Source organism: Lithobates pipiens, unplaced genomic scaffold (genome assembly GCF_037356315.1).
Source record: "Lithobates pipiens isolate NorthernLeopardFrog02 unplaced genomic scaffold, aLitPip1_a1.2 Scaffold_16, whole genome shotgun sequence".
Classification (NCBI taxonomy): domain Eukaryota; kingdom Metazoa; phylum Chordata; class Amphibia; order Anura; family Ranidae; genus Lithobates; species Lithobates pipiens.
Window position 1 is genome coordinate 34,408,131 of NW_027507748.1, and position 14,673 is coordinate 34,422,803.

Genomic DNA, 14,673 nt, shown 5'->3' on the forward strand with positions numbered 1-14,673 from the left:
GGGAACGTGGAAGAGACTTTAACACTGCCCCCTATATTAAGTAAGTTGACCACCCCAGGTATAATGTGTAGCGCCTACGAGATGGAGGGTGCACTGCTGGGGATGGGATCTATCTTGCGAGATCTATCTGGTAAGAGATGGCAGGGCGTGGCATGTACAAAAAGATTTCTTGCCCCCATTTAGTGTACTGCCACTGTCTTAAAGGGACTGTTCACTGCAGATATGAAGAGATATTCTGGCAACCGCACACCATTCTCATTAATGCAATCATCAGATAAAAGCAGCCTCAGCTCGCTCCATTCAAGCCATGCTCCAACACGTTTCACCCCGCCCCCAGGGCTTAATCATGGAGGTCACCAGCCTCACAGGTCTGCATTAGACAGCTTTGTTCAATGCAAAGACGAGGCAAAAACCATCTAGTTCAACCAATAGAAACATACAGATAGAAATCCATAAACACAACCCTCTACTCACAGTTGATCCAGACGAAGGCCAAAAAAACAATCATACATGTGCCCATAGGTAACTTTGGGCTTGCCGCCTAAGATAGCCATCGGAAGCTCTGGTAACTCACACTCATTGATGCAGGCGGGAGAGAGCCCACCCCGGCTCTATATACACACTCTGAAAGAAAGAAAGCAGTAGTCGCACACCAACCCAGCCCAAGGTATAGGGTCAACAGATACAGCTTCAGCTTGGTTCCTTCCATGCGCAGACGCATTTCGCCTCACCCACAGGGCTTAGTCATGGACCTCCATGACTAAGCTTTGTGGGTGGGACAAAATGCACCAGCGAGTGGCCTGGATGTAGCTGGGCTGAAGCCCTATCTGTTGACCCTATACCTCAGGCTGGGTTGGTTCTTTCAGAATTAAGCATGTGCATTGTGATAAAATAATGTAGGCATACATTTTATTGCAAAGTTACATGAAGTGTAATTTAACCACTTCCCGCCCGCCTTATAATAAAATGACGGTGGCGGGGTGGCACTCTCATTCTGGGATGACGTTATATGATGGCGTCCCAGAACCGGCGCGCCCTGGAGGGCACACAGCGATTGCAGTCATGCCGTGTTCCTAGGACACAGCGCAACCCTGATCTAAGTAAAGCGTTGATTAAGCGGCTCTTTACCCATGTGATCGGCTGTGTCCAATCACAGCCGATAAAATGTAAATGTGGAAGTGCCGTTTATCGTCTCTCCTCGCCTGAGTGTGAGAGGAGAGCCAATCAGCGGAATCTCCACGCAGGGGAGACCAGTGCAGGGGTAATCAGGACACTGATCATCAGTGCCCTGATTACAGTACAGCCCAAACAGTGCCCATCAGTGATGCCAGTCAGTGCTGCCTTTCATTCCCCATCAGTGCTGCTGATCAGTGCCATCCATCAGTGCTGCCTATCATTGCCCACCAGTGCAGCATAACAGTGCCCATCAGTGCTGCCTATCAGTGCTCATCAGTGTTGCATATTAGTTCCACAAAATCAGTGCCCTTCAGTGCCGCCTCATCAGTGCCACCTATCAGTGCAGTCTATCAGTGCCCATCAGTGCCACCTATCAGTGCCCATCAGTGCAGCCTATTAGTGCCTGCTCATCAGTGGCACCAAATCAGTGCCCTTCAGTGCCACCTCATCACTGCTCATCAGTGCCACCCATCAGTGCAGTCTATCCGTGCCCATCAGTGCAGTCTATTAGTGCCCATCAGTGCAGCCTATTAGTGCCACAAAATCAATGCCCTTCAGTGCCACCTCATCAGTGCCCATCAGTGCAGTCTATCAGTGCCACCTAGCAGTGCCCATCAGTGCAGTCCATCAGTACCACCTATCAGTGCCCATCAGTGCAGTCTATCAGTGTCCATCAGTGCAGCCTATTAGTGCCTGCTTATCAGTGCCCCCTAATCAGTGCCGCCTCATCAGTGCCCACCAGTGCCATCTATTATTTCCCATCAGTGCAGTCTTCAGTGCCACCTATCAGTGCCCATCAGTGAAGGAGAAAAATTACTTATTTACTAAATTTACTGACAGAAACTAAGAAAAACGTTTTATTTTTTTCAAACTTTTCGGTCTTATTACGATTTTTTTAGGAAAACATAAAAAACCCAGCAGTGATTAAATACAACCAAAAGAAAGCTCTATTCGTGTGAAAAAAAATTATAAAAATGTCATATGTGTATAGTGTTGTATTGTCATTTAAAGTGAGACAGCGCTGAAAGCTGAAAATTGGCCTTAGCCGGAAGGGGGTGACAGTGTCCTGTAGGCAAGTGGTTAAAAAAAAAAAAAAATTAAAAAACAGCCGGTTACATGTACATTATGCAAACCATATTGCATGCCGCCGGTGCGAATGATCCCAAAGACTTTCCTGCTGTTGACCACATGTTTTTAATACCTACAAATAGAGATTACCGGCGTCAAAGGTTCAGCGCATAAAAACTGCAACAAAGTAAATCCATCCCTGAATAATAAAACGATTATCCAAGGACGATATCGGTTTGAGCTCCACCCTCCCCAAAAAATTTTTTAGAGCCGAAAGTTCTCAAACTGCGTGACAACATCTGATAACCGAGATGCAATTTTCCCCGGAATGGTGGGATGACAGGAACCCGACTGACAGTGACTGTGACTTGTGTGTTGTGTATGTCAGGCGAGGCGGAGGAGATGAATCACACAGTGCAATGCGAGGTCTGCGGTCTATTGTGTAACGCGGCTTCGGGAACAGATAAACACATACAGCTGTGACAGATGTGAGCAGGAAAAGAAAGGACGAAGGGAAACAAAAGTCAGCACACTGCCCCTTTGATGTATATGTGAGCAGCGGGGGTCATGCGGTGAGGTGAGCGGCGGGGACGGGCGGTGAGGTGAGCGGAGGGGTCATGCGGTGAGGTGAGCGGCGGGGACGTGCGGTAAGGTGAGCGGCGGGGACGGGCGGTGAGGTGAGTGGCGGGGACGGGCGGTGAGGTGAGTGGCGGGAACGGGCGGTGAGGTGAATGGCGGGGATGGGCGGTGAGGTGAGCGGCGGGGACGGGCGATGAGGTGAGCGTTGAGGATGGGTGGTGAGGTGAGCGGCAGGGACAGGTGGTGAGGTGAGCCGCGGGGACGGGTGGTGAGGTGAGCTGCGGGGATAGGCGGTGAGGTGAGCGGCATGGACGGGGGCGATGAGGTGAGCGGCAGGGACGGGCGGTGAGGTGAGCGGCGGGGACGGGCAATGAGGTGAGCGGTGGGGACGTGCGGTGAGGTGAGCGGCGGGGACGTGCGGTGAGGTAAGCGGCGGGGACGGGCGGTGAGGTGAGCGGTGGGGACGGGCGGTGAGGTGAGCGGCGGGGACAGGCGGTGAGGTGAGCGGCGGGGACGGACGGTGAGGTGAGCGGCGGGGATGGGCGGTGAGGTGAACGGCGGGGACGGGCGGTGAGGTGAATGGCAGAGACAGGCGGCGAGGTGACGGGCGGGCGGTGAGGTGAGCGGCGGGGACGGGTGGTGAGGTGAGCGGCGGAGACACGCGGTGAGGTGAGCGGCGGGGACGGCCGGTGAGGTGAGCGGCGGGGATGGGCGGTGAGGTGAACGGCGGGGACGGGCGGTGAGGTGAATGGCAGAGACAGGCGGCGAGGTGACGGGCGGGCGGTGAGGTGAGCGGCGGGGACGGGTGGTGAGGTGAGCGGCGGAGACACGCGGTGAGGTGAGCGGCGGGGACGGCCGGTGAGGTGAGCGGCGGGGATGGGCGGTGAGGTGAACGGCGGGGACGGGCGGTGAGGTGAATGGCAGAGACAGGCGGCGAGGTGACGGGCGGGCGGTGAGGTGAGCGGCGGGGACGTGCGGTGAGATGAACGGCGGGGACGGGCGGTGAGGTCAATGGCAGGGACAGGCGGCGAGGTGAGCGGCAGGGACGGGCGGTGAGGTGAGCGGTGGGGACGGGCGGTGAGGTGAGCGGCTGGTGAGGCACTGGCCAGTATCAGAGCCGGATACACACGAGTTACATACGTCGCCATCATTAGAGCGAGAGCAATAATTCTTGCACTAGACCTCCTCTGTAACTAAACATGTAACCTGTAAAAAAGTTTACAGCGTCGCCTATGGAGATTTTACAAGTTAAAAACATTTTTTTTTGCTAGAAAATTACTTAGAACCCCCAAACATTATAAAAAAAAATTCTAACACCCTAGAGAATAAAATGGCGGTTGTTTCAAGACTTTCAATCTGCGCAGGACAAATACATTTTGTAATTAAAAAAAATAAGACAACAGTAAAGTTAGCCCAATTGTTTTTATATTGTGAAAGATAATGTTACGCCGAGTAAACTGATATCCAACATGTCACGCTTCAAAATTGCGCCCGCTCGTGGAATGGCAACAAACTTTTACCCTTAAAAATCTCCATAGGTGACGTTTAAAAAATTCTACAGGTTGCATGTTTTGAGTAAGGCCGCGTACACACGCGCGGACTGTTCGCCCAACCTTGTCCGCTGAACAGTGTTTGGGCGGACAGTCCGCTCGTGTGTGGGGCTTCAGCGGACAGTTTCAGCGGACAGTTGGCCGAACAAGGTCTTACGGAAATTCCGAAAAACTGTCCGCTGAAACAAGGTTTCAGCGGACTGTTCGCTCGTGTGTAGGCTTGTTCGGCCAACTAAGTCTCGCGCATGCTCAGAAAGGATTTCCACGTCGGAAGGTTGCATTGCAGTGTATAGGACGTCGTATTTTTCGTCCCGTCGTACGTGCCGTTCACGTCATCGCGCACGGTTTCAGCAAACTGTTCGTCCGTCGTGTGTGGCCATGTCCGTCCATGCTAAGTTTGAGCGGACTGTTCGCTCAAACTGTTGGACGGACAAAGTTGGGCCAACAGTCCGCGCGTGTGTACGCGGCCTTACAGGGGAGGTTTTATTGCTCTCGCTCTACCGATCGCGGCAATACCTCACATGTGTGGTTTGAACACTGTTTTCATATGCGGGAGCTACTCGTGTATGCGTTCGCTTCTGCTTGCGAGCTCGTCAGCACAGGGTGCATTTAAAAAAAAATAATAATAATTCTTATTTAATTTACCTTTTATTTTTTATTTTTACACTTTTAAAAAAATAAAATAAAAAACATATTTGTCACTTTTATTCCTATTACAAGGAATGTAAACATCCCTTGTAATGGATAAAAGCATGACAGGATCTCTTTAATGTGAGATCTGGGGGTCAAAAAGACCCCAGTTCTCATATTTACACTAAAATGCAATAAAAAAAAAATTAATTGTCATTTAAAAAATCATTTAAAAAAAATGGCCCTTTAAGAGCTATGGGCGGAAGTGATGTTCTTCCCCTTACACGTGTCCATACCTAACAGGAGACAGGAAGTGATCGTCTCTGCCGCTGCCAGCGGCTCTGGTAAGCAGCAGAGGGCACTGGATCCCGCCACCAATAAAAGTGATCTTGCAGCGAATCCGCCGCAGAGACCACTTTTCTCTTGTAACGGACCGCCCGCTGAAGAGGAGGATACCGGGGTTATGGCAGCTAGCTGTTGCCATAACAACGATATCCTCCTTCAAACAGCTAATGTAAAACTGCGGTGGGCGTTCCGGAAGTGGTTAAAGAGGATATAAACCCTGATAGGTTTTACTTCCTCTTTTTTTCTCTGCAAAGTAAAAGCATAATGGACTACTATGCATTGCATATTAGCCCATTATGTGCCACTTACCTGCAAACTAAGCCTGCTAGTGCCCGCGGGAGCCGTCAGTCACAGTACTTGCTAGTGAAGAAATAGCACGAGGGGGCGTTTCTTCATGGTACTTGCGCCAATGACATCATCGGCACACGACAAGGTAAATATCTCCTAAACGGCGCGCGTTTAGGAGATATTTACAGTACCTATAGGTTAGCCTTATTATGGGGGGGGGGGGGGTTCGTGAGACCTGTTTCCCAGTTGGCCAAAAAATGTCAGGCGACAGTGGAGACACACGGTGGAAGCTGCTGGAGAAGCAGACACCAGAGCCGCTGCCCGCACCTCCCAACCTACCACCTAGATGGGGCCCACCCGCAGTGCTGGAGGGAACACCGGAGCCACTGCACACACCTTGTCACCTGCCACCAAGATGGGGCCCACCACGCAGTGCTGGAGGGAACACCAGAGCCACTGCCCTTACCTCGCCACCCAGATGGGGCCCGTCCCGCAGTGCTGGAGGCATAACTGGAGCCGCTGCCCCCACCTCGCCACCCAGAAGGGGCCTGCCCTGCAGTGCTGGAGGGGACACTAGAGCTGCTGCCAGCATCCCGCCACACAGATGGGAAGGGAACACCGGACTTGCTGCCCACACCTCGCCACCCAGAAGGGGCCTGCCCCGCAGTGCTGGAGGGGACACCGGAACCACTGCCCACACCTTGCCACCTAGATGGCTCCCGCCCCACAGTGCTGGAGGGGACACCGGAGCCGATGCCCACACCTCGCCACCCAGGTGGGGTCTGCCCAGCAGTGCTGGAGGGGACACCGGAACCGCTGCCCGCACCTCGCCACCACCACCACCTAGATGGGGCCCGCCCCGCAGTGCTGGAGGGGACACTGGTACCTCTACCCACACCTCCCCACCTAGATGGGGAACACCCGTCATGCTGGAGGGGACACCGAAGCAGCTTCCCCCTACCCCACCACCTAGACAGGGTAGGGACCGACTGGCAGCTGGGCGGGGGGGGGGGGGGGGGGGGTGTGTGGGTTCTCTAGTACCACGCTAATGGGGCCACTGTGCTAAACTATACAATACTATACCATACTATACAGTACTATCAATTATTTTAGGCCCAGTGATGTCATCTCCAGGTCTCTGTGCTTTTCTACATAATGCAGGCAGATCATGGCGGGTGGGAGGAGCCGGCAGGGTGCCGTACATAATTTCCTGAATACATCCCAATCCCCGGCCTCAGCTCTCCTCTCCAGAACTGCAAGCAGTGGGCTGGATCTTGGGGCGGCTTCTATCTGATGGCTGCAGCTTCTAATGCACATGGTGAGAAGCTCACAGTGTGCAGTGAAATCAGAGTAAGGCATTTCAGGACAGGACTAAAGAGGTGGCCAGAGTTCAGCTTTGAAGCGTTAGATTCCAGCCTTGGCTTAGTTATCAGACCCAGACACTTTGTTACAAGTGTGTTTGCAGCCCACGCCTCCTCCTCTGCCATGTTTGCCGGGATCTGCCAGACAGAATCTCACAACTTTTACAAACATTCACAGATCCATCACTCTGCTTACACAGCTGCGGCCCTGAGAACGCCGACCACGCTGCCGCGAGAGGCACAACCGCCGCTTGGATAAACATGTCCTGCTTAAAGGGAAGCGGTCACTACGGGACGGATTTAAAGGGAATGCATGGTCCGTTCATTGTTCTTTAGATGTGCATGGAAAATATTTACATTTTAAAAACATAGTTTCAATGCAAAATTCGAGACTTTTTTTTAATGCAAAATCCGAAAAATTGCTTCAATGCAAAATCCATAAACATGTCCTGCTTAAAGGGAACCGGTCACTATATTTTAAAAAACATTGTTTCAATACAAAATCTGAAACATTGTTTCAATGCAAAATTCAAGACATTGTTTCAAAGCAAAATCCATAAACATGTCCTGCTTAAAGGGAAGCGGTCACTACGGAATGGATTTAATAGGAACACAAGGTCCGCTCACTGTTCTTTACATGTAAAACATTTACATTTTAAAAACATTGTTTCAATGCAAAATCCGAAACATCGTTTCAATGAAAAATTCAAAACATTGTTTCAATGCAAAATTCGGAAAAAAAAAATTTCACTGCAAAATCCATAAACATGTCCGTCTTAAAGGGAACCGGTCACTACGGAACGGATTCAAAGGGAATGCATGGTCCGCTCATTGTTCTTTAGATGTGCATGTAAAAAATTTATATTTTAAAAACATTGTTTTAATGCAAAATCCGAAACATTGTTTCAAAGTAAAATCCATAAACATGTCCTGCTTAAAGGGAACGGGTCACTACGGAACGGATTCAAAGGGAATGCATGATCCGCTCACTGTTCTTTAGATGTGCATGTAAAAAGTATATATTTTAAAAACATTGTTTCAATATAAAATCTAAAACATTGTTTCAATACAAAAATCTGAAACATTGCTTCAATGCAAAATTCTAAACATTGTTTCAAAGCAAAATCCATAAACATGTCCTGTTTAAAGGGAAGCGGTCACTACGGAATGGATTTAATAGGAACACAAGATCCGCTCACTGTTCTTTACATGTAAAACATTGTTTCAAAGCAAAATCTGAAAAAAAAATTCACTGCAAAAACCATTAACATGTCCGTCTTAAAGGGAACCGGTCACTACAGAACGGATTCAAAGGGAATGCATGATCCGTTCATTGTTCTTTAGATGTGCATGTAAAAAATTTATATTTTAAAAACATTGTTTCAATGCAAAATCCGAAACATTGTTTTAAAGCAAAATCCATAAACATGTCCTGCTTAAAGGGACCGGTCACTACGGAACGGATTCAAAGGGAATGCATGATCCATTCATTGTTCTTTAGATGTGCATGTAAAAAGTATATATTTTAAAAACATTGTTTCAATATAAAATCTGAAACATTGTTTCAATACAAAAATCTGAAACATTGCTTCAAGGCAAAATTCGAAACATTGTTTCAAAGCAAAATCCATAAACATGTCCTGTTTAAAGGGAAGCGGTCACTACGGAATGGATTTAATAGGAACACAAGATCCGCTCACTGTTCTTTACATGTAAAACATTGTTTCAATGCAAAATTCGAAACATTGTTTCAAAGCAAAATCTGAAACAAAAATTCACTGCAAAATCCCTCTTCAATTTATTCCATATATATCGGCGTGCGGCGGTCGGGAAGTGGTTAAAGACACCCCCACGCATCTGCTAATGCGCAGGGTTTTTCATGTGCAAAAATGCACAATGCCGAAGCACCATACGTTTTGGTGTGGCGCAATTTTGGAAAAGGGTCAGGCTAGGTGGCGCGGGCAGGCAACGTGCACAAAATGGCACACTTTCCCAATATGCAGAGAAACGCGTTGCCCTTTAGCAGAATGGCGGCAGTGCCATTCATTTTTAATTGCAACCCCACGCATCTGCCAACTACCGTGTTTTCCGGCGTGCAAAAATGCACAGTGCCGAAGCACCATATGTTTTGGTGTGGCACGATTTTGGAAAAGGGTCAGGCTAGGTGGCGTGGGCAGGGAACGTGCACAAAATTGCACACTTTCCCAATATGCAGAGAAACGTGTTGCCCTTTAGCAGATGGACGGCAGTGCCATTCATTCCTAATGCCACAATTTTGGAAAAAGGGTCAGGCTAGGTTCACACTGGCATGGACCCGGGAACATGTGCCCTTTAGCAGACAGGTGGCAGTGCTATTTATTTTTACTTGCAACCCCGACACATCTGATAACAGGCGTTTTTTTTTTTCCGGTGTGCAAAAATGCAGGTGCACCATGCATTTTGGCCACTAGGTGGAGCTGACGATCATAATAAATATTTATTCCCTATGATCATCAGCTCCATCTAGTGGTCATATTGTGGTATTTTGCCGATTCACTCTAATCTTTGTAAATGAATACCATTCGCCCCAGAGAGAAACGAACCTAGTAACATTTCATTTTGCCCTGTTCGCACAGAATGAATATGCTTGCTATTTTCCACAAAGAATATCTCTGCAAATTTCATATAAATACAGAAAAATATTGCAAGAATTGCCCCTATATACTGCAGTAGGAGGTCATCCCTACCGGCCACCGAGACTCTCATATGTCCTGGGCCACCCTTATCTGTAGCTCTGCGCTCTCTCCCTTACCGGTAGTGTGAAGGAGGAAGCTCCTGGATGACATTCTGGATCCGAGATAATTGATCGCCCTCCACCGAGCATGATACCGCGTCCTGGGGAGAGAAATAAACTACAGTATTAGGAAAAGAAATCAGGCCTTGGACAATATACAAACAGTATAGCACCGCATCCCTTAAGTGGAAAGTCTATGGGATTTTTAAGGTGCATATTAAATCAGCTGAAAAAAATATATAATAAAAAATAAAATTTTATTAATAAATAAAAACAGCACAATTGCATTAAGAATGGAACCCACGAGCAGAGACACACACTCCACACTCTACAATCTCAGATTCTATGCTGAGCATCCCCAGTACGAGTTTTTTTCATCCGCATGGTCACCTTTTTCTACAAATTAGACTCTTTGGTCCTTTCATGCCTCCTATGATTGCCTGCAGTCCGATGTTTTGTCTTATGGTGTCTAACTGAGCCTTGAACCATTATCTATTGCAATATACTCTGGGAAGGCTCTGATATTTACTGGACAGCTTCCCCTGAAGAAGCCCCATTATAGGGCAAAACATGTTGGAAACCACACCATCGTGCTGTACCTTAAAAGGACTGTACTGTATGAGACTTCTTTAATGCAATTGCGATGTTTTTTAAGTGTTAATAAAACTTAAATTTTTTTAAGAATTATTTTTTCTGTTGATTTAATATGCACCTTAAAAATCCCATAAGCCTTCTACTTACCAGGATAAAATACTAATTACCAAAGACACATGACATGTTCTAGCAGGACTTAATGTTCTGATTAAAACTCCCCTGAGGAAGCCCCATTATAGGGCGAAACATGTTGGGAACTACACCATCGTGCTGTACTGTATGAGTCTTTCTTAATGCAATTGCACTTTTTTTTATGTATTAATAAAAGTTACATTTTTGTAATAATTTTTTCTTTAGTTGATTTAATATGCACCTTACTTTCTTAATGCAATTGTGCTATTTTTTATGTATTAATAAAATTAAATTTTTTTGATTACATTTTTTTTTAGTTGATTTAATATGCACTTTAAAAATCCCATAAACCTTCTACTTACCAGGATACAATACTAATTACCGAAGACGCATGACGTGTTTTAGCAGGACTCAATTTTCTGATTAAAACTCCCCTGAGGAAGCCCCATTATAGGGCGAAACATGCTGTGAACCACACCATTGTGCCGTACCTTAAAGGAATGTACTGTATGAGTCTTTCTTAATGTAATTGCACTGTTTTTTATGTATTAATAACATTTCCATTTTTTTTTATATTTTTTTTCTTCAGTTGATTTAATGTGTGCCTTATTTTCTTAATGCAATTGCTCTGTTTTTATGTATTAATAAAATTTACATTTTTAAAATAATTTTTTTCTTCAGTTGATTTAATATGCACCTTACTTTCTTAATGCAATTGTACTGTTTTTTATGTATTAATAAAATTTACATTTTTAAAATAATTTTTTTCTTCAGTTGATATAATATGCACCTTACTATTTTAATGCAATTGCACTGTTTTTTTTTATGTATTAATACAATTTACATTTTTTTTATATATTTTTTTTCTTCAGTTGATTTAATATGCACCTTAAAAATCTCATAAACCTTCTACTTATCAGGATACAATACTAATTTCCGAAGAAGCATGACATGTTCTAGCAGGACTTAATTTTCTGATTAAAAATCCCCTGAGGAAGCCCTATTATGGGGTGAAACATGTTGGGAAGCACACCATTGTGCCGTACCTTAAAGAAATGTACTGTATGAGCCTTTCTTAATGTAATTGCACTGTTTTTTTTGTATTAATAAAATTTCCATTTTTGTAATAATTTTTTTCTTCAGTTGATTTAATATGCGCCTTACTTTCTTAATGCAATTGCACTGTTTTTTATGTATTAATAAAATTTACATTTTTTAAAATAATATTTTTTTCTTTAGTTGATTTAATATGCACCTTACTTTCTTAATGCAATTGCACTGTTTTTTATGTATTAATAAAATTTAAATTTTTTAAATAATTTTTTTCTTAAGTTGATATAATATGCACCTTACTATCTTAATGCAATTGCACTGTTTTTTATGTATTAATAAAATTTAAATTTTTAAAATAATTTTTTTCTTAAGTTGATATAATATGCACCTTACTATCTTAATGCAATTGCACTGTTTTTTATGTATTAATACAATTTATATTTTTTTTTTTCTTCAGTTGATTTAATATGCACCTTAAAAATATCATAAACCTTCTACTTATCAGGATACAATACTAATTTCCGAAGAAGCATGACATGTTCTAGCAGGACTTAATTTTCTGATTAAAAATCCCCTGAGGATGCCCCATTATAGGGCGAAACATGTTGGGAACCACACCATTATGCTGCACCTTAAAGGAATGCAATGTATGAGTCTTTCTTAACACAATTGCAAAGTTTTTTTATGTATTAATAAAATTTACATTTTTTTTATAAGATTTTTCTTCAGTTGATTTAATATGCACCTTACTTTCTTAATGCAATTGCACAGTTTTTTTATGTATTAATACAATTTACATTTAAAAAAAAAAAATTCTTCAGTTGATTTAATATGCACCTTAAAAATCTCATAAACCTTCTACTTATCAGGATACAATACTAATTTCCGAAGGAGCATGACATGTTCTAGCAGGACTTCATTTTCTGATTAAAAACCCCCTGAGGAAGCCCCATTATGGGGTGAAACATGTTGGGAACCACGCCATTGTGCTGCACCTTAAAGGAATGTACTGTATGAGTCTTTCTTAACACAATTGCACAGTTTTTTTTATGTTTTAATAAAATTTACATTTTTTTTTTAATAATATTTTTCTTCAGTTGATTTAATATGCACCTTACTTTCTTAATACTTTCTTAATGTAATTGTGCTGTTTTTTATTTGAACTTACAGCTGGCACGCGGTGGCTCTACATGAATGCACATTTTTTATTTATTTTTTGGAAATTGGAGGAAAAAATGATTTTCTTTCTTCTGAATGAGAATTAAAGGCTGTTTTTATAGATTTAACATTTACTCAGGTTAACTAGAATGTTAACAGTCTCATTAAGAGCTCATAAATCATATGCCAGCAGATACCATTAATGTACAAATGTATCTTCTGCTGGTCTGATTGTGATAAATTTCTATTATAAGTCAGAAAAGAGGGAGCGGGGGACAAGTCGTTCCAGGAAAATGAATCCAAATATTCTGGCTGGATATGAACTTGTTTTATTACAGATAAAACTCTGGCCCGGAGCTCACGTTCACCCAACACTTTGCCAACAGTCCCGGAGAACCTTCCAAAAGAAAGAAGCCCCTCCCTGACTGGCAAAGTACCTTTTATTAAACGCTTTACTGTTCTTTTTTTACATTTTAAAGTGCATGCATGTGTCTATGGAGTGCATTTTTATAAAACATTTGCATAGCTGTTCATCTAATCGAATGTCCTCTGCCTATATTCTACACAATTCAAACATGTGAATGTGGAAAATGCCACATTATGGCCACTAGATGGCGCGGAGGAACAAACATAGTTCCTATGTTAGTCGTCGCCATCTAGTGGACAAAATGTGGTATTTTCCGCATTCACATATTCAATTAGCAGAAAATATAGCAATTTTTTCCCTATTCACCCAGAACATGCAGTTTTAATGGTCCGCTAAATTTTTTTAAAGACACCCGCTGACACAAAAAGGAAAATGCCTGATTAAGCAACCTGATTGCGAGGAGGTGTCCACTTGGTGGGGGTAGGGTAGAATGATCAGATAGGTCGAAAAATAGATTTTGGTCTTATTACCAGATAAGGGGCACCTGTAGGGTTGTCACCTGTCCCCTATTATAGCCACTCTACAGCTCAATAATGGCTATTCTGTTTGATTTGTGATCACTGCGTAACAACACAGACCTCCCCCAACCCCCTTGCACCCTTTTCCCAATGTAACTGCCCTGTGATTCAGCGGAGTGAATGCAAACCATTAGATTCATTGTTACAATGTATTTTGTTGAGTGTCTTTATCCTTTGATCCGTACATAATGGGCTCAATTCACACCAGGGTAATGGGAATTATTTAATTATTTTAAAAAAGTGACAGTTATTTTCCCCCTCCAGCATTCTTGGCTCCTCCTCTTCTTGGGTCCCCTGCCTGTGCTCTTGGCTCATTTTCTCAGGTCCCCCTCCAGCACTCTTGGATCCTCCTCTTCTCAGGTTCCCCTGCCAGCACTATTGTCTCCTCTTCTCAGGTCCCCCTTCAGAACTCTTGGCTCCTCCTCTTCTCAGGTCCCCCTCCAGCACTCTTGGCTCCTCCTCTTCTCAGGTCCCCCTCCAGCACTCTTGGCTCCTCCTTTTCTCAGGTCCCCTTCTAGCACTCTTGGCTCCTCCTCTTCTCAGGTCCCCCTCAAGCACTCTTGGCTCCACCTCTTCTCAGGTCCCCCTCCAGCACTCTTGGCTCCTCTTCTTATCAGGTCCCTCTACAGCACTCTTGGCTCCTCCTCTTCTCGGGTTACCCTCTAACAGTCTTGTCTCCTCCTCTTCACATGCCTCCCTCCAGCACTCTTGGCATCTTAGCTCCTCCTCTTCTCAGGTCCTCCTCCAGCACTCTTGGCTCCTCCTCTTCGCTGGTCCTCCTCTAGCATTTTTGGCTCCTCCTTTTCCAAGGTCCCCCTTCAGCCACTCTTAGCTGCTCCTCTTCTCAGGTCCCCCTCCAGCACTCTTGGCTTCTTTTCAGGTCCCTTTCTGGTACTCTTGGATCCTCCTCTACTCAGATCCTCCATCAGCACTCTTGTCTCCTCCTCTTCTTCATGTGCCAACATAGGAAGCTGCTTCCTACAGAGGTGTACCTGCAGGCTCACTCTCAGGTCCCTCTCTA

The 14,673-nt window shown here is 44.8% G+C and overlaps 1 protein-coding gene across 1 annotated transcript in view; it reads right to left on the reverse strand.

Moving 5' to 3' along the window:
- ARHGAP31 (Rho GTPase activating protein 31) overlaps positions 1-14,673 on the reverse strand; it is a 324,984-nt gene that overhangs the window by 76,629 nt on the left and 233,682 nt on the right. The window contains exon 4 of the mRNA XM_077479714.1: positions 9,789-9,871. Within this exon, the coding sequence (XP_077335840.1) occupies positions 9,789-9,871 (83 nt within the window). The remainder of the gene's footprint in view (positions 1-9,788; positions 9,872-14,673) is intronic.